The sequence below is a fragment of the Opisthocomus hoazin genome, chromosome 1 (genome assembly GCF_030867145.1).
Source record: "Opisthocomus hoazin isolate bOpiHoa1 chromosome 1, bOpiHoa1.hap1, whole genome shotgun sequence".
Taxonomy (NCBI): Eukaryota; Metazoa; Chordata; class Aves; order Opisthocomiformes; family Opisthocomidae; genus Opisthocomus; species Opisthocomus hoazin.
In genome coordinates this window covers 72088580-72109772 of record NC_134414.1, presented here as the reverse complement: position 1 = coordinate 72109772, position 21193 = coordinate 72088580, and the positions used below count along the sequence as shown (strand labels likewise).

At 43.8% G+C, this 21193-nt stretch overlaps 1 protein-coding gene across 3 annotated transcripts in view; it reads right to left on the bottom strand.

Annotated features, from left to right (window-relative positions):
* TMEM255B (transmembrane protein 255B) overlaps window positions 1–21193 on the bottom strand; it is a 78188-nt gene that overhangs the window by 16999 nt on the left and 39996 nt on the right. For all 3 annotated transcript variants that reach the window (XM_075425401.1, XM_075425421.1, XM_075425412.1), the window contains one exon: window positions 1960–2040. In XM_075425401.1, the coding sequence (XP_075281516.1) occupies window positions 1960–2040 (81 nt within the window). The remainder of the gene's footprint in view (window positions 1–1959; window positions 2041–21193) is intronic.

Here is a 21193-nt window from a genome sequence, read left to right as displayed (position 1 = left end):
CCCATTACACATGCGTGATTTGGATCGGAGGGCTTCATAAAGTGGAGTGGGCTGCTAAAAAGGTGGTTCGTTCTGATGCTTGGCTTTGGGGACTGCTTCTGACAGGAAATAAAAGTAATTTTCCCCTCCCTCTTCGAGCATCCATAAGGCCAGTTTGCTCCTTTTTACTGTGGAAGGTAAGAAGTACAAAAGAGGGAGACCAGCAAGATCTTAAACATGTTTTTAGCTGCTTCTAGGCTACAAGATGTATTAAATTATTGGCCAAGGGAGTTACTGTAGTTGTCTATTTTTATCACTGCATTTTTAAAACATGCAAAGAGCAAGACACTCCTTTTCAGGAGAACAGTGAATAAACCAAAATAAACAAATTACTGTGTGGTGTGAGCAAGGGTGGTGGAAACAGGCCATTTGTGGGTATTCTGCATGTCAAGACCTATTGTTTAACTTCAGTGACCAGACATTTAGCTTTTTCATGTTCTGGCTGTCTGTGCCTGTCTATCCCCTCAGCTCCAACTGCAGAGATGTTCTCACCTCATAGTAATTGCAAGAAAATCAAATTTTTTCTGCTTTGAGCAAAGAGAAGAACCGCAACGGGCAAACTACATGAACTCGAGACCACTCACAGGTAAGAGATGGCAATCAAAAGGAAACTTGCACTCAGTAAACAATGTGCCTTCCTAGTTAGATGTTCACCTGGTATGCAGAGCATGTCCCATGTTCACTAGCTGGCTAAGTCTGGAAAAGCAAAGGCCAAGTTCAAATGCTATGGATCATTAACTCTGAATTAGCACATGCTGACTCTAGATCAGTGGACAACCAGACAAGAATGTTATTATAGACTAACTACACTTTTAAAAGATATGGGGGTTTTGCCAGAGTAGAGGAAGGAGCTCTGGGTGGCCCAACTTTAGACATTGCCAGACTCTGCAGAGCTGGGAAACCAGAAGCCGGAGTCACCAGCAGGGAGTTGTGGTCAGCGCGAGGCCAGCTACACGCTTATTGCAGGAATCAGAAGCATTTCTCAGGCCATGTCTGTGTCTGAGTATTCAAGCACACTTCAGAAGAGGATGGAGTAAAACTTACAGGACAGGGTGTTGCCACAGATGATAAGTTTGTCTGGGTAGGTCTTTAGGCAAGGAGGTCAATGGAATTTTTTTGCCATACTTTTTCTGGAATCAACAACAGGGTGCCCTAGCAGCAAGACTTAAGCAGTGTTAGTTGCTTAATCTGGTAATACACTTTCCTAAGCTGTCTAGAATTAGTAACAGTAACATTCCCCATACACTTTTTCTCAGCCATGGAAGGAACGGTGATGAAGGACATCTGGCTTCTTGTAAGTTATACCGCTCTTTAGCTGCTTTCAGTCCTGCTTTGCTTGATTTCCTTTTCACTCTCACCAATTTACCACAATAATAAAATGAAAAATAGGAAAAGAAACTAAAGCTGGACTTCTCAGGAGGCTAGCCATTTAGGTACAGGCACTTTTCTGACCATGTTAATGTCACTGAGATAATAAAAAAAGCTGCATTCAAACTGCTGACATTCTTGGCCTGTGCTGGATGAATACAGAGATTTGAATCTGGACAATGCAAATGGATTCATTTAGGTATTTCTTATCCCACTCGAAGTCTACAAAAACCTCCTTAGAAAAAGATGCCAATGTGACAAATACATTCCAGACAGCTATTATACAGTATAGATGGACTAGGAATCATTCCAGTCGCAGAGTAATGTACTGGATAGAAACACTGATGATGACTCAAAACCTCACTGTTTGTAATGATTTGTAGCCATGAGAGGCTTGGACAAGCAGGGAGTCACTTGTAGGAGAAAAAACAGTAGGGTTTCTATCAACCTGTGACCTACACGCACAGACACGCTCTCAAACACTTGCTTCCCTCCACCCCAGCCCCTCAAAGCACAGCAGAAACAAACACATGTTGAGGTGAGTTTGTTTACCTCTGTCTGGTAGGCATCGTATAGGAATCCTATTCCACTTGAATAAAACTGACACCTTTTGTTGTACAAAGGTCTGGGTTCCTGCAAAGAGAAAAAGAGCCAAAAAAGTACTCAGTCTGGAGGAAGTGTGGAGGCACCATGCCCCATGTCCCCGTGCCAGAGGCTTACACCTCTGTGGAGCCGAAGCCAGTGCAGACACTTGGTTAAGCGGCTCACACCCCCCCGTGTTGGCTTTCTTTCCAAAATGGCTCTCCTCAGGGTTACATTTTCCCTCCTACTCTGCCACTGAGCTATGTGAGTATCATTTATTTTTCTCTGTATCAGTCACCTTTTCTAAGAAGACATCACCCCTGGTATTTAACCACTTCCTTCCCTGATGTCAAATAGTACTGCTCTATGAGAACAGTCCAGTCACTCTTTTTCCTGGTACAGTTTCTTACCTAGCACAAAAAAAATTACTTGCGATTTGTCTTCAAGCTATGGGACTTTGTTTTTAAAGGATTTCAACAATGTCCATAGTGAAAACAAATTAAAATAGCTAATACTTTAAGCATTCCACTTACTATACACACTTCAAACCCCAAAAGCAAAACAAAAAATAATGATAAAATGAAGGCATGAAGGGGAAGCGATTTGCACTGTTTGTTTTTGCCTTATTTTCCATTTACGCTTATTGCGAAAGATGCATTCACTGCTCATATTTCATATTTTGCTTGTAACAGTTCCCACAAGCTGTCATAAAGGAAGAACACAATGAAATGCCCTGGGCCAGATGGAAGATGTGTCTTCCCAAACTCGGCGAATGGCCACGTGAAGGCTAGAGGGTGCACACCCCAGCCAGTTTCAGGTCTAAGCCATATTTGCCTAGGGAAGATTTAATGACAGAAGAATCCCCTTTGATCACATATCTATCCCAAAGCAAAGTGTGGGAATGACTTATGCTGGCAAAAAACCAGTGTTTTTCAACCTTCTGTCACTTATCTAGTCCCGATCTTTGCCTTCAAATGTACTCAAGTGCTCCCCAATATGTCAGTCAGACCACTTCCAAGAGAGAAGACGGAAACCCAATGTCGCCATCCCCTCTTTCCATGCTAACTTAAAAGCAAAGGACTACTTCGGTTGTTAGCAGCAGTCTATGCTGATTAACTTTCACTACATTTTAAAGCTTTATGACCCATTCAGGAACAACTCAGAAACTGCAGAAAGATCTGCACTACTTCAGATCACTTCTGACTATTCTATGTTTGTTGGATAATGAAGTGTGAACTGTATAAATCTGCTGACCCAAAATACATAATCAGTGAAAATGCAGAGCTAGGCAGGAATGCAGACAGGTCAATGAATAAAGCTTGTACGTCAGCTTGTTTGCCTTTCCAATTACTCTGGCAAATCCAACAAAGTTTGGAAATCAACTCCTAAGGGTTAGGGAAAGGTTAGCTTCCTGCATCCAAAAATATTTATTTATATCACACAAGTGTAAGAAAAAGTGCTTCAATATCTCTTTTTCTCTAGAGGAAAAGCAAATACCATACAGACGGGATGCCATGTCTTGAACGAGGACAACATTCCTCCATATGCTTGGAAAAGTGTAGCCTTTAGCCATGATTTCCAGGGACAGATCTGGTTGGGAGGACTAGCAGGACTGTAGTTTCTCTGCTAGCATGGTAAGCATAAGATCAGCAAAAGGCTGTGCTGCCCTTCATTCATAAAGCATAATACTCCAACCCTGATTTCATCTGTTGCATGGGGATGAAATGAGAGAGAAGCGGAGTGGGCAGTAGAAATGGCTTTTTCTACCATGTGGAGTACATCCATGAAAAACTGCTGTCCATCATACTCATAACAAGTTTCAGTTTGATCCTGGAAGATCCTGGAAAGGGGTCGATGGTGAAGGGCATGGAGCCCAAATGGTGTTCTCAATCCTGCTGATGAGAGGAAATTACTTGCGGAGCTGGATGGCTCCAGCAGGTCAACAACTGGCTGTGCCTCTGGTGTAGGCCACAAGAATTTGGCTTTTATGACCATAAGAGCATCTTCCACAATCAAGGCCTTCTTGGAAGAGATGGGATCCACCTGACTAACAAGGGCAAAAACATTTTTACCTACAGTCTAGTCAACCGGTGATGAGAGCTTTAAATTAGGAGCAACAGGAGGGAGATGATAAACAACAATCAAGTGAGGAAGTAGTGGACCAATGAGACAAGTGAAGTGAACAGGGTGATATGGACAAGAGAAATCTCACAATCAACGTAACTAGGGCACCTAGTATATGCTTACAAATATCTTAAGGGTGGGTGTCAGGAGGATGGGGCCAAACTCTTTTCAGTGGTGCGCAGCGACAGGACAAGGGGCAATGGGCACAAACTGAAGCATAGGAAGTTCCGTCTGAACATGAGAAAGAACTTCTTCACTCTGAGGGTGACGGAGCACTGCAACAGGCTGCCCAGGGAGGTTGTGGATTCTCCTTCTCTGGAGATATTCAAACCCAACCTGGACGAGGTCCTGTGCAGCCTGCTGTAGGTGACCCTGCTTCGGCAAGAGGGTTGGATTAAGATGACCCACAGAGGTCCCTTCCAACCCCTACCATTCTGTGATTCTGTGAAATAGGGCCCATTTCAAGTGTATGCTCATGAATAAGGAAGCACCCATGGGACAGCAGAAGGAGAGCTCTCATCCCTTTTCTAGGATGCTTAGCACTCTTGATAACACAAATAGCTTGAGGTTTGTGTGCAGTGACAGGGCAATGATCTCATTGGGATCACAGACACATGCTAAGATAGCTCACAGGAGTGGAGTACTGCCATGGAAGGATACTTGGCTTTTGAGGAAGGACATGTAGGATGGCGGAAAGGGGAGTTGCTCTTTACGAGAGAAAGCAGCAAGACTGCATGGAGCTCTGCGCAGGGACAGATGAAAAGCCAGCTGAGAGTTTGTATATCAGTATTCGAGGCCAAACCAAGATGGGTAATGCTGTGGTGGGTATCTGCTATGGAAAAAGTAGATGAGGCTTCTTCAGACAACTGCAAGAAGCCTTGCGCTCACAGTCCCCGGTGCTCATGGAGTACTTTACTACTTCAAAGTAGTAAAAGACTTTACCCCACATCTGGGGGAGGCACAATGTATCTGCTGGAGGGACAGGACAGCACCACACCAGAAATCTGGGAGGGTTCTGGAGTGTGTTAACAACAACCTCCTAACATGGGAGCTCCACTGGAAATCATACTTACAAAAAAGTAAGGACTCGTCAGAGATGTGAAGGTCGGGGCAGCCTTGCCCCTGATAATGAGATGGTGGAGTTCAGAATCTGGAGAGGAGGGAGCAGGGAAAAAAGCAGGATGCCAACCCCGGAATTCAGGGAAGGAGACTTTGGCCTATTCAATGGTCTGCTTGGAAGAATCCCATGAGATCCAGTCCTAGAAAGCAGTGAGGTTCAGGAGAGCTGGTTGATGTTCAAGGATCACCTCCTCCAAACTTAAGAAAAGTTCATCCCAACAAGCAGGAAATCATAGAATCATTAAGGTTGGAAAAGATCTCTAAGATCATCAAGTCCAACCATCCACCCAACACCACCATGCCTACTAAACCATGTCCCAGAGTGCCACATCCACACGGATTTTGAACACCTCCAGGGATGGTGACTCCACCACTTCCCTGGGCAGCTTGTTCCAATGCTTGACCACTCTTTCAGTACAGAAATTTTTCCTAATACCCAACCTAAACCTCTCCTGATGCAACTTGAGGCCATTTCCTCTCATCAAACAAGGAGTTCTGAGGAGGCTCGATGACGTCAATGAAAAGCCGCTTTCTGTTGTCTTTGAAAGGTCATGGTGGTCAGGGAAGATTTCTGAGGACTTGAAAAAAGCAAATGTCACTCCTAATCTTCAAGAATGGCAAGAAGAGAATCCAGGGAACTACACACTGGTGGCAAGGTGATGGAGCAAGTTATCTTGGAAGCCATTTCCAAATATCTCAAGGACAGGAAGGTGATTGTGAGGAGTCAACACGCATTTACAAAGGGGCTATCCTGTCTGACCAACCAGTTAGCCTTCTCCAAGCATGTGACTGGCTTGGTGGATGAGGCAGCTTCTCACTTATCTGCTTCTGGATGTTGTTTATCTTCAGTAAGGTCTCTGGCAGTCTCTCACAAAATTCTCACACACGAGTTGATGAAGTACAGGCTAAATAAATGGACAGTGAGGTGGACTGAAAGCTGGCAGAACTGCTGGGGTCATGGTGTTGTGATCAGTGACATGAAGTCCAGCTGGAGGCTACTCAATAGCGGTCTACCCCAGGGGTCAATGCTGGGGACAATATTGTGTAACATCTTAATTACCGAATTGGATGATGGCTAGAGTGTACGCTCTGCAAGCTTGTAGATGACAGAAAACTGAGAAGAGTGGCTGAAACACCAGAGAACTGTGCTATTGTTCAGAGTGACCTGGGTTGGAGAAATGGCCCACAGGAACCTCAAGAAGTCTCCATCCTCAGAGACAGTCAAAGCCCAGCTGGACACAGTTCTGAGGGTCAGACCCTACCTCAGGATATAAGCACACTAACAGGTTCTCTCAAAGTATCGCAGGTTGTGAATTTAGCAAATATACCTTAGCACTTGAGACAAATGCTCCCTGACCCTATCTTCTGGGCGTGCATGCCCTTACTACAGTTTGCTGATGCACTCATCAACCACATCACACTAGGAGGCTATGCCTGGCCCCGAATGCTAAGATCCTCTCCTCAGACATCTCTGTATCTTGTTAAAGGCAGTGAGAGAGCTGCCTAATCTGCCTCCATCAAGTACAGGAAGACCCTCACCTTGGCCCTGACCTCTTGGCTCACACAGCTTTCCCACCCTTTGCACCTACTTCCTCTTAAAAAAGAAATGGGTCCTTTTATTGGTTTGGTCTTTGAGGGAGAAGACAAACATGCTTTTCATCCAAGTGTGCTTGTGACTGGAAGCAGCACTGTTCCCTGGGGAGAGAGGTGATTGATTAATACAGACCAGCTATTACCGCTTCACATTGTTGTGCAGGGAAGAGGTCAGAGCTGTGACATGGTAGTGACCACTGTGAATACAGTTAATACATTCGCATGCACAATCATGGAATATGAGTACTTACCTTCATGTACCTAATTTTGAAAAGCAAGCCTGCTGCACTAGCAAGGGCAGCTTTCTGCATTCAGTCTGTTCTTCTAAATGCATTTGTATGTGCAAACCGTCTGGCAACCCCAAATCAAAATAAACGAGTGATGATTGAGTGTATAAAAATAACAGATTAAATAACATTGACTTTATCCAGACACCCACAGAACTCAACACCCAAAGCATGCAGCTTTTAAGTACAGGTACACTGGAGATGCCAAAAGGTTGAACTGGTAAAAGCTTCCATTTGAATTACATTTCATGCCACAGAGGTGCTGTGGTCTGTCTGTCTGCTAAGGCATTTATATGACCAAAGCACCACACAGACATTAAAAAGTGTTTAAAAATTATCCAACAGTATGTCACACTGCATTAGCACCTACTGGATTTTACTGGCCTCTCTAATAACTAAGGCAAACGAGACATACGTCAAAGCTGTAAAAGTATTCCTGACGAACTGCTCATAAACACTTGACATTTTCATAGTGCTCACTGCAGACTGTGTGTGAATACAGGATATCTACCAGTCCTTGATTAGACTTGATTCTACTGCTTAGAGCAATATTGGTAGAGACAGCTACTTTTACATACTATATGTGTAGGTACATATATATTTCATCTATTAACAGTTGCTTTAATGTATATAGCACCAATACTCTGTTTAACTTACTTCCTTTGATACCAGGAGCATCCTCAACGAGAGGAAGAAACAGAGGAACAGAGCTATGCAATACCTTCCCTTAATGTGTAATACTAATATATGATTATGTAATAAATAATGTGTTCCCATTGTCTGCTTCTTTGAGCACCTCTCTTTAACTAGGAATGGGCAGGTAGGAAAGATCTGTTGGTCAGAGCTCTGCTGATATATGCACAGGACAAACACCAGCAGGCAGGCAAAAAGAGAAATAATTCTGTATAAAAATGTAGTTGCATGCTTTGGTTTATTTATTGATGTAAAGGGAAAAATGGATGGGTTTTATTCAATTTTCCTGAGCACTGGAAAACATAATTTCTTAGCTAATTACGTATGACTGTGTTTGTGTGTAATGGGCAGATACAGTCAGATTGCCATCAGTCAAAGTTTAGAGCATTTTCAGAGGTGTTAAAAAAAAAAAATCTGGACACCCAGTAATTCCCTTTAATTTCAGGCAAATCAGAACTGCCCAGCCTTGAACCCTACAGAGCAAACTGTACCTCTCCCTGTTCTTGTACAGTTTTTATTTCAAGATTTTGCTTGCATGTGTATTAAAACCTGGGGGTGACGAACAGACGGCTAAGAGGGGAGGCTTTATGCCAAGGAAGAGAAGATTTGGCCCCTGATATAGAGGGTTTGGGTTTGGTTCGTTGCTTGCTTTTAAGAGTACGCAATAAAAAACCCACATTCTCTTTGATGGTGGGAGCATTGCAACACATTATTTGTGTAAAAAAGTATCTTCGGTGAATTTGATGTAATGTCTGTGGGGAGGAGGTTGTATGGCTCTTAACTGAGGTATGGAAAGTAGATTTTTCTACTCCAGTTTTTGTTTCCTTAGAGAACACATATATTTTGGATAACATAGTGAAAATTCCACCTCCCTTACGTATAAGTCCACGTTCTGAAAACCGAGATATAGTGTAAACTGTATTGACTGAAATTTGTGCCATACTTTACAGACACAACCATACTTTACAGACACAAAACATGGCTAGTAATTTATTGAAATAATTATATAATGAGGGCTATTTTTTTCCAATTACAGTATTTATTTAGTCTTAGGTTTCATGGCTGCTTCAATAGAAGTGTAGATCAATCAGTGCCAGGGAATATTGCCAGGCCTGAAACTCGATCATCTAGCCCGTTAAATTGTTAGAACTGTGCCTGTGATGGCTTTGGCCTCAGCAAACTATCACTCTTCCAAAATAATTTCTGGGCACGGTTTGGAAATTAGCATGGGCCAAGAACCACTCCTAGTAAGTAATTTGGACATTGCCATGCTGCCTGTGACTCTGAGAGACTTATTTAAGAGTAAGGACATGGGCTTCACCATGCCAGCTGGCCTGGGGACCACAGAACGGTCCCGGGCACATGTAAAAGACAAATATAGATAAAATCGAGGAGACCAAACCCAGACTAATGTTTTTAGTTGCTCATTAACTTGAAGTTTCTCATTTTCTGTTTCTTCCTACAACATTTTTGTAGGTCCCTTTCATCTACAGCATAGCTAGCAATGAATAAAAGAGGGAGCTGCCAAGATTTTTCAAGTTTAATCCTAAAAGCAAACCGAAACGTAACCCTTCAGTGCCAGCTGAGCCTTGTGCCAGGCGCTGGGTGCTCTGGAGCTTATCACTCCCTTTCAAGATCAGGCTCTCTAATAACTTTCTGAAAGCAGGAACGCAAATATGAACAAACAGATGTTATCATGCTTTTCTGGAGGGCTAGATGGAGCATAAGTATTTGTGTCTGCCTCGCACTGACTATATGAGAGCACACGGGAGCACACAGACCCAAGAGCTCTCAGACCAAAGACAGTAGAATCTCATGGAATAACGTGCCAACATATTAGGAGTCTGGGAAAGCAGGCAGACTGGATCACTGTGTGGGGACCTGAGCTAAAGGGGACTGGATCCCACCCTGTACAAAGAATAACAGGAATTGCTACAGATGTTGTCGTTCCTGTCTCTCTCTGACCAAGAGCTGTTTCTCAGTCTTTTTCAACAACATTCCCAAGGAGATCAGTGTTATCTGAGGCAGACCACTGCTAGGAGATCCCAGGGATTCACAGAAGTGATCAATACAAACATCTTTGTGCTTTCGCTTATGAACAAAAAAAAAATCCATGCATTTTTAAAATGTTATGAACAGCTTCCATATTGGCTGTGACAAGATGGGTATTAAGCAACATCTGAGTCTAAGGTACAATTCAGTGTCCTCAACACTGCGGTGAGGCGGTGTCAGCTTTAAGAAACAAAGCATCTTATACTTCTGTTTGCTCCTCAGCCTTGCAACTCCCACATAAAGCACATGATTATACCTTCTGGAATCAGAAACAAGGGTGGTTTTTTGGGGGGATCTTACTCATTGGCAGCTAAAGATGCAATTCAGTTTTCAGTTTGCATAATTATGATTATCTTCCATAGTTTCACTATTTTAAGAAAAGAACAGAAATAATAACGCCCCTAACTCTCCAATTCCAGATTTCCAAATATTGAACCCACATCAACGGATGGAAAAGAAAATAAACTGATTACAATAACTGTTTTAAACTGGTTAGTTTCTTACAGATCTGTATCTCCTCTTGTGCTTGATAAAGAATCTTTAACTTCCTAGCAGACCAACAGAATGCCTGACCCATAATTCACAAGATGTTAAATTTTTGTATACATAGTTTACAGGTAGTTATTAAAATACTACTCCTCACATGCCTCATTGAAATTTATTTCTGTACGTAATGGCACTATTTTCATAACCCTTGCATTTCAGAGAGTGGCTGGGAAGAGAGGGGTCACTGCCAAACTGTAGGAGCCTCTGGGCAGGATGGAGCGTGTGCTCCCACAGGAAAAGGTGTCTCCTTGGACAGGCCAGCGTCCTGGGGCTGCCCGTCACCACCATGGGGCTCACTGGGCTCCTCCTCTCCCTTCACAGAATCACAGAATGTTCGGGCTTGGAAGGGACCTCTGGGGATCATCTAGTCCAACCCCACTGCCGAAGCAGGGTCACCTACAGCAGGCTGCACAGTATCTTGTCCAGGCGGGTCTTGAATATCTCCAGAGAAGGAGACTCCACAACCTCCCTGGGCAGCCTGTTCCAGGGCTCCGTCACCCTCAGAGGGAAGAAATTCTTCCTCACGTTCAGACGGAACTTCCTGTGCTTCAGTTTGTGCCCATTGCCCCTTGTCCTGTCGCTGGGCACCACTGAAAAGAGTCTGGCCCCATCCTCCTGACACCCACCCTGAAGATATTTATAGGCATTTATAAGGTCTCCTCTCAGCCTTCTCTGCTTCAAGCTAAACAAGCCCAGCTCCCTCAGCCTCTCCTCGTAGGGGAGATGCTCCAGTCCCCTCATCATCCTCGTAGCCCTCCGCTGGACTCTCCCCAGTAGCTCCTCATCTTTCTTGAACTGGGGAGTCCAGAACTGGACACAGTACTCCAGATGGGGCCTCACCAGGGCAGAGTAGAGGGGGAGGAGAACCTCCCTCAACCTGCTGGCCACACTCTTCTTCATGTACCCCAGAATACCATTGACCTTCTTGGCAATCAGGGCACACTGGTGGCTCATGGTCAACTTGTCCTCCACCAGCACACCGAGGTCCCTCTCTGCAGAGCTGCTCTCCAGCAGGTCCACCCCAAGCCTGTACTGGTACATGGGGTTGTTCCTCCCCAGGTGCAGGACCCTGCATTTGCCCTTGTTGAACTCCATCAGGTTCCTCTCTGCCCAACTCTCCAGCCTGTCCAGGTCTCGCTGAATGGCAGCACAGCCTTCTGGTGTATCCACCACACCTCCCAGTTTGGTGTCATCAGCAAACTTGCTGAGGGTACACTCTTAACTCTTCATCCAGGTCACTGATGAAGAAGCTGAACAAGACTGGGCCCAGTACTGACCCTGGGGAACACCACTAGTTACCGGTCTCCAACTAGACTCAGCGCCGCTGACGACAGCCCTCTAAGTTCTGCCATTGATCCGGTTCTCCATCCACCTCACTGACCACTCATCCAGCCCACACTTCCTGAGCTTGCCTTTGAGGATGTCATGGGAGACAGTGTCAAAGCATCAGGGACTGCTCTTATGGGAGTGCCAGGCATCAGTTTCTGGCCTTTGCTGCACTGGGTTGAGCCACAGTGCTGTTTCAGTCAGTACCAGGGATGCTAAAGGGGCTGGTACCTGAACCAGCCACTGCAGCTCCATCTATCTCATTCACTAAGAAGTTCAAAACACATGATCAGTTGGCTGTAAACATTTGGCTGACAGCAATCGGGAATGCTGTGGTTGCTACAAAATCACAGGTTTTAAAAAACTATGACCCTGAAAGGAAGTCCACATGCTAGAAAATGAAGTCCTGAACACTATGGAGAGATAGCTGAAAGACAAGAATTGAAAAAAACCCCTGAATTTTATTCAAAATTAAGGTAGTTGGGAAAGTACCCTTATGTGAAGAAAAGCAACTGTACTGGTGGGCTTGGCAGTGCTAAGTTTACACTTGGACTCAATGATCTTAGGACTTTTCCAACCTAAAAGATTCTGTGATAATCCCTACCTGCTTCACATTTTGACCATGCACCAAGAGAGTCTTTTATAAAGTTATGAACAGCTTTTATCTCCTTACCACCAAGCTCATGATCAGCTTTCGAATCCAAATGTCAGTTAAGTTTTACTTCACCAAATGGGCCTCAAAGTCTTTCTATTTCTGCATTTCAGCAGTTTTCCTCCCATGTGATACCAGTGTTTGTTTCTTACTTTTTCTTCTGTGTTTTGTCCTCTTGAGAGCATCACCTTGACCAACAATGCAGAAAGTCCTGGGCTGTCAGGGAAGGCACAGCGCATGCTGGCTGGGATTTGGAAGGGTGAGTGCTAAAAACCCAGCGCAAGCCATGCAGCGGCCTAGCCCTGAGGTTATGCTACTGCTAAGGGCTGCAATGGACTGGAACATCAGGAATAGAATGTTTTCAAATTTGTTGCCATTTTTTCAAAATTCAGCCAATAATTAGCAAACTATATTAAGAAACTCTAAGCTCTAGAATTAGGTTTTCACATGACCTGAGCTGCAGACCTGTCTAGTGTGTGTTGATTCAGCTTCTCCATGTATTGCCCCTGCTTTCAGAGTCAAGGGTTCCCAAATGTACAGTTGAACAAACCCTTCAACGTGATGCAGAGGGAGACAGAGACGGGACACTTCTGTCCATGCCATACTTCTACCATAACCACATGAGATTAGTGATCCCCTGGTGCAAATAACACATTTCCAGTTCTGTTCAAATACTTAGGAGGTGGTCAGGCCGGCATTTGTTTACACGCTTTGGGTGAGGTCGTGCCATGAGAGCAATGCTGCAAGTTTCACTCTGGGCTGCAGTCTCCACTTACCATTCCTCGTGCTTCTCTGTCTGCCCTGCATGAACTTAACTTAGGAGCTAATCCTCTTCCAGAAATGCTGGGCTCCAGCCTAGGGACCCTGCCTGTCTCGTCTGCTGTGCTGAAATAACCCAGCTCCAGTGCTGAAAATAGGAAAAGCAGCTGGTGTGGCTTAAACACTTCTTCACTCTCACAAACCAGGTTTACTCCACACTGTGCTTTCCAGCGGCTCTTTTTAGGATTTCTATTTAATTCAAAAGACTAGATCCTACAGAATCCTCTTCTCTTAATGCTTGGGAGCAGCATTCATTTCAGCTCTTTTAAACCAGCAAGTACTCAGAGTACGTGTATACTGTCATGGCTGAAAAACATGCATACATGGATTCGTCTCACTTTGCATTCCCTCACTGATCTCTCTTCTATTTAAAATATTTTGCAGCAGTAGCCTCAGTCTCACTCTCCTTTATTTGGGGGAGATTTCTGGGCTGCTAGTACTGCTACAGTCACATGAAAAGCCCCCAGATGCTGGAGCTGGCCCATTGCTAGACGATGTGCACAGACAGGTCTGTTCTTGATGTGGAGAGTCAGGTCTGTTCTCAGATGGATATAGTTCTATTAGAAGAGGTTAAATCCTCTTCAAATAGTTTATTAATTTCAATGACCTTTGGGCACACTCTCCCTGGCGTGAAGGCAGGAGGAGAGGCCCATCAGCCTTTGCCAGCATACGCAGCGCAGTGGGACAAGCAGGCGAAGTGGCAGCTGACTCCCCTGTGCACCCCCACGGAGGTTCGGCAGCCCTGGTGCCTGTAGCTGACGCGGGCGAAGGTGGTGGCAGCCAGAGACGAGGTGTGCGCAGAGCCGCCGAGCGACGCCGTGCCTGTCTGCTCGGGGGCTGCTCTACTGCAAACCAGTACGGCATCAGAGGCAGTTGCTCTGGCTGTACTGGGGATCTGGGGCCACACTAGGCTCCAGCGAGGAAGCCTACTCCTGTCCTAATAACCCAGACCTCTGGCAAATCCAAGCCTGGCACTGGAATCTGACTGCTTTTCTTTAGTGAAGTCTTGCTCACTAATGTCTCTCAGGAGGAGACTGTAGACCTTCCCATGATAACTGCAACAGCTATTTTGCGTAGTTAAAAACTTAGATTTACCACTGGCTTTTACACAAGTTTCTAATGATGCAATTAGCTGATATTATTCAAGGCTGTAATTTTAGATATTGCTTGCTGCAGTTAGATGTTTAATTGCTTATTACAGCTGATTACTTACATTGATTACATTACCTTGATTATAGGGTTTGTTATATGAACTGATTGCTCTGTCTTGATTATAATGATGTTGTGCCATGTGAGTAAGTAGCTTTTCCACAAGAATGCAAGAACTGTTTATTCTGTTTCTGGTAATGTAACTTAAATACATGAAATACAACCCGTCTCCTCCCTCTTGCCTTAATGCTATCACAATATGTAAGAAAGATGTCTCTAAGTATACTACTGCAGGAAATGTCATTTCGCAACACACTAACCTTTACACACCTGAAATACTGAATATCCTGCTGACTGAAATGTAGGAGGTTTATATTTATAATGCTCTTTTGGATTTTTTTTTACATTAAAGAGAAGGAAAAGAGGCTGGACTAAATGCATCTAGTTGAGCAATATACATATTGAATATCCACATATACAAATACAGTTCTGGAGGCTTAATTAATGTTGTAGTGTGGATTTTAATTTTCAGAGGATGGCACACCACTGACAGGGACCTTTAAATATTCCCATTATAATCTAAGTAATGTAATAACAACTTTATGTACGAAATTTTTATGTTAGGTATTGAGCAGAAAACACACAGAAAGTAGGTGTTAATGCCCAGCAATCTGCCATCAGAGCTCCCTATCACAGCTGTAAATGGGAGACCCCCACCAACACACACCACAGCACACCAGAGGCCAGGCTGACAGGGCTAGTCCAAACAGAAGGGACTGCAGGACTAGGCCCCAAAACATCAGAGAGTAAAAAGTCCTTGTGAGAAACCCCAGGAGGAATCGAAAGACACAAGTTAAAAAATCAAGATGGTCTAAGCGATTAGTGAAATGATTCATGCATACCCTGACTGCTCAGGTACAATAAGCTTTTCCCTATCTCCACGGGCTTGTCATTTTGATGCTCACGTGCATTTCAGAAGATCAGACATGTTCAAATACACGGTGTTCTGTGCTCCAGAGGCAAAAAAGGCACTGGATATACTGCTGGCTAGGAGTGCGGACAGAACTGCCCTGAGGCTTACACACAAGGAAATACTAGGCAGGTTGGGTAAAAAAATTTTTGTAACTATGATATCTTAAAAACATACTTTTTCAAACTTGGATTTTCTCATCAAAGACTAAATAAATACATTACAAGTGTGAACTTTCATAATCTATCAACGCTGGTGCAACATGTATTTTAATAAGCTCTTAACAGAGCCATAAATAATCATCAGTCAAAACTTTATTGAATACCTGGGAACATACTTTTCATGGACACTATTTGCAGCTGAATAATCATCCACCCACAGAGAGAGAAATTCCTGCTATGTGGTATTATTATTTATACTAACCATGTTTTTTTCTTAAAGATGAAACAAATAAAACCTCAGCTTTCAAAAACTTTTTGCTAGGGCAAAATGCAGCATACTTAAGTACCCTACATTTTCATTCTAGTAGAATTTAAGGACTTTTACATGCTTTCCTGATTTAGATCCATGTGAATAAACAGCACCTTCTCCTTTTTTTTACTCCACTAGTTTCTGCACAGGGCGACTCAAAGCACTGTTTTTCCTTTGACAAATGATGGAAAAAAAGCCAAGTATTTTTGCTGTAGTCTGAAGTCTGCAGATGGTTAGTCCTTCTCCCCTCTATGTATTTGTGTAGCAGCTTTGAATTTTTTTCATAGAACAGAAGCATCTGCTGATAGTCTAAAACATTTCTGAGAATAGGAAACAATGAAGGAAATTATCTTCTGATGGCAGCACATCAAAGAGAAGCAGATTATGCTTTTCAGAGCAGACTGCAGGCCCTTTGTCCCAGTCACCCACCTTTTTTAGGATTAAGCGGTAATTAATTTGCTTTGTACGCTTTGTGTAAATTCCATCATGGCTAGTAGTTTGTAACATACGGTTAGAGATGGAAGTAGACAGTACAACTCCCTTGATCCAAGCTCCTATTCTACATTTGCTAAATAAATTCCCCACCAGCACTGATGTTTAGATGTATAGGAGCCAGTCAGATGCAGATTATAGAAGACTATAATCTATGTACAAATGCAGAAGATTATAATCTATGGAAACTAGAATAACAGTGTTATTTTAAACATGGATCAAATCCTGCTCGCTTTCTTACCTCTCGTATTATTTCTCACACTAATAATATGATTATTAACATGAGCAAAATGTGTAGAATTTCCCTCCATGTCTCTGGAGTTGATTCACAGTATACTCGGTGGAGTTTGCACCTATCTAATTACACTGGAAGCAAAGCTAAAAGAAAATGAATTAATTTTCAGAGCCAAAGAAATTGCAAGTGCCAGATTTGCTGTTAGCCCAGTGCACTGAAAATTCTGCCCTGTTGTGCACTGACATTGTCCTCTCTATGAGACAGGATCATGTAAATAAATGGCAGTGGCATTTAACCATTAGCTTTCATATACTCAGCTGTGTGGGTCATTCCCTTAATGTCTTCCCAGAGTGTAAGCTCCTAATTTAAAATAAGAGAGTAGTCTTCCTCCCTCCCTATTGCATGCAATTGTAGTTAAGATGTCCCTTACTGCATCTTCAAGGAATTTTTACCTCAAACCTGCATTACTGCAGCTTGAATAACCAAACTAACGACAGTAACGAGGGATGTCAATGTGGGCTGTTACAGGTCAAGGAGGGAAGTCAGTGGACCAACGTATGTGTCGTGGGGCTAGGGGAAGCTGGACCGATCCTTGCCTTTGCCAGCAGTGAAGGCTTTTGTCCTACACAGTGGTGGATGGAGATGAAGAGTCATGAGGGCCTGAGGCAGCCTTATCTCTGCCCCTGTCCTGGGATTGCAGAACCGCATGAGGAGACCATGTGGCAGATGCAGAGAGATGCCGCCAGGAAAGGAACTGGGAATCTCTTGTTTTCCTTCCCATCCACAAGTGAATTGCTCTTTGGCATCCAAACACAATGTGTGTGCTGCCTAATGGTTTAGACATTTCTTTTTGGCTGGCACAATACCAGCCCATTTCCCTCAGGAAAACAAGTCCCAGCAGGGAAGAAAAAAAGGAATTTTAAAGAATTTGCAATTTGGCTAAACCTTAAAGGAATTTCAGTGAAAGAAAAGAAAGAGGAACTGTATAACCAGGGGGCTTTGTTCCCGCCAGTGTGAGAGGCCCTGAAAACTGGAGGGGGGATCTTAAGAGGGTCTCCAAAAAAAGGGGTGCCATTATTTCTCTTACTGGAAAATATCTGGCAACCAACTAAACATCTTAACAGCTCCTCTGCATGTCAATATATTCAGGCTGTGTGCATAGTACTTACACATCTGGAAACAGGAGAATATCAGACTGCAGAGTCATGGGGACAAATACCCTGAAGCCCTTCCCTGTCACTGCGTTCCAGCCCTGAAAACATTACTGAGACGATAGTTTTGCTGACAAGCCCTTGGATGCATCCAATGTATTCATCATTGGGTTGTCTTGGGTGTTATCTGGTATCTGAAGAACAGTGTTTTTAGTAGAGGTATTATTTCAGTTATTTTCATGTTCACATCCTTCTCTCTGAAGACTGTACATCCTTTGCAGTTTTGAAGACCAGCAAACCTGGATCAGAAATCTTGATAAATGATTTTCAGCTGGTTTTAATCTGCAAACCCCTACATATTTTCCATCAGAGAACAGATCCTGGCATCACACAGAGAGACCTGCTGATGAGAGGCAATAGAGTTTTCACCTGACCATAAACACACTTCACAGGACCCTCCTTTGAAGACCCTGCCCTGTAACGACCTTCTTAATAACACAGGCTAAATAATTTCACCCCAAGACATCTGCGCCAAGTTCATAACTTCTGGATAAGCTTCATAAGATCACGTAAAAAGAAGCTTGGGATTTAAATACTTCAGTGATGGAAGTATTCATCCATACCCTCGACAAAGCTGTTCCTGTAATCCATTATTGTCAAAACTGTGTCTGCTTCATGGTTTGAATCTGTTTAGCACTGACCTCAACCCACTGCACTTACTTGTGCTTTTGTGTGAAAGACTAAAAGCCCTCTGTTATCAGATAACCTTTGATTATATAGATGCCTTAGAGAGGCCAAGATCAATTCACCTCTCAACCTTTTCTTTGACAGACAAAATAAATCAAACTTCTGAGTACTATTGCTAAAAGGTGCCACTCCAAATTTCAGATTTTTCTTCTCTGAACTACTTCCAAGTTGATAAAGTCCTTTGCAAAGCACAAAGAAACAGAAGAGCTGGAGTCAGTAATCTAGCAATGGTCCCATAGGCTGCACCTATATTGCCAAATAAAAGCCAGAGAGCAATCTCCAGTCGTGAGGCCACATGGTCCCATCCACACTGCTCACACCCACAGAGCTTAGCGTTATCCCTCTAGTTCACATTTATTTTCAACAGAGTTCATGGGGGTGGTCTGAAACTAAGAGGAAGTGGCAGCTAACCCTTAGACAGAGGCCTGATGCTTGAGTTTATTCCACAGCAGCAGAGTAGACATGGCAACTAATACCTTACAGAATGCCTGTCATTATAGCTAACCTGATCAGCTTCCTCTTGCTAGTAGGCACTACTGTCCACTAATTCGTGGGTTACGTTAGCTTAATTAACTACAGTATCTCCCTGGAAGATTATTTAATGTTCAGAATTTTTACCACATCGATGTTTCATCCCTCCTTACTTAGACTTGCTGCTTGGCTCCATCCTAGAGCTAGGATGTCCTTCTTCCCTACTCTGCTGCCTGTGCGTCAACTGAAAATCCTAGTATGGCAAAAAGGCATCTAAAAAGCCTACTTTGGCCCAGGATGGTTCTTCTGGTGAAAACACAATAACCTACAACAGCACCAATGTAACTGCAGTTACTGTGGCAGAGATCTTCACCTGAAAGTCGGTGATTTTGCCAGAGCAGACAGCAAAGCAGAGATTCCAGGCTCTGATGTGGCAGGAAGCACCCGACACCTGTTGATATCTGTAACTCGTTCCAGGGCTCTCAGTTAGGCTGGAGACCTACTGAGCATGAGGAGCTCAATCCATCTGGATTATCACATTCAAAGAAGAGTATCCATCATTTGATTTAAAGTATACTCCATTGTATCTGGATGCATGAACACAACTGTTACGTGAATGTGGTCATCTTGAAGTACAAAAGAGAAATCTTAGCACACTGGCTTGAGCTGGTTGCAAGAGTCCTCCTTTGCTGCAACCCTTAAATTAAGTCCATAAAAAAGAATTAATTCCCCCTTGTAATTCATTGGTACTGTAGGAATGCAGTCTGTGCTTCCCATCTCAGTGTTAGATGCAAGGTTTAATACCAGTATCAATACTGTGTGATAGTTGACCATTGGCTTCAAAATGCACTGCTTGCAAACTTAAGCACTTTGTACTTAAGCAGTTTATCAATAAAACATTTTTCTCCTCGGTGGACCATCAATATAAAAATCACTAATGAATTAGTGCTAGTTTTCAGTTACAAATGTTTAGTGCTCACTCTGCTAAAAAAACCCCTTTATGGTATATGCTATGCCATGCTATTATATTAATGAGTCATACAGGATGGAAATGGAATTAAAAGTAATTAGCTGTAATTTTGTCTCATGTAGCAGCATGGAGAAAGTAAAATGCATTTAGTGTTCTTCTCCAGAGAAGCTAGCTAACTTAATTGCAATGAGAAATTACTTGTCCTTTGAGTAGCGTTTTATATCACCAGTCATCAAGGTAACAACTTCATTAGACATGGAATACAACTATTTGTTTTTTGCTTCAAAGGAGGGGCCTACAGGCTTGCTCAGAACATCTTCAAATGGCTTTTCAGGAGCTCTGGCTTGAAGCATGCAAGGCTTTGGGGTGTGACAGTAAGCCATGTCACACGCCATGGGCTTCTGAAGTCCCCCTGCAGTTAAACTGCAGTGGTCATCAGTGAAGCTGTTGGACACCCCTGCTGCAATTCTTGACTGAGTGTCTGTAATCTCAACAAAAATCCTCAAAGATGGGAAGAGGATCATCCTTCTCGGCCACTGCATGTCCAGCTCCTGAGTACAGACATGTGGCACCCGCCTCTCCTGCCCAGAGCCTGGGGAAGCCGCAAGGCACCCACAGCCGGGTGGCCCTCCCTGCCCGGGGTCCTGCGCTTACAGCGGAAACCATCACAACTTCAGGCTGTTTCAGACTGTACATCTCTGACTAACGACCGTCCCGAGCAGAGGCCTCATAATGTTTGACTGTTTCAGTTGTCATTGGATTCATCGCTTCTAACTTGTCTCCACACCAGCTTCAAGCTGAGCCAAGTGAATGCTGCTGCCCCAAGACCTGGTCCTGCCTTCCCTCCAGCTCCCGGCTACACCTTTCCACCGCTCGCCTTGGGCTGGCACTGACAGCTGTCTGTCTGTCTGCCTGAGACAAACTGCACGGGGCAATCCCGCCGGGAGCCAGCCTAGCTGGGGGGGAAAGAACATGGGGGGAGTTCTCCCTTCAGTCGGCCCCAGGCAGGTTCATGCGCCTTAGCACAAGAGGTGACGCACAACCATGAAACTAGGGAAAGGAGGGTGCCGCTTTTTGACAGCCACCCTTATTTAAAATCCCCCCATTTTTTTTTACTGCGGACAGCTGACCTGTGCTCTGTAACCGGCAGAACACTGAAAGCGCTGATGTTTGCTGAGGCTGATAAACCTGAGAGTGCAGCTTCCCTGCTCTCCTCAGGAGCTTCCCTCCCAAGGAGCACCAAGTGGCCACGGTGATTTCACAGCTTCTCAGTCTAAAGGCATAAAATACCACATAACTAACAGTATTTTACACATGCTTTCGGTCAGAAAAAAGCA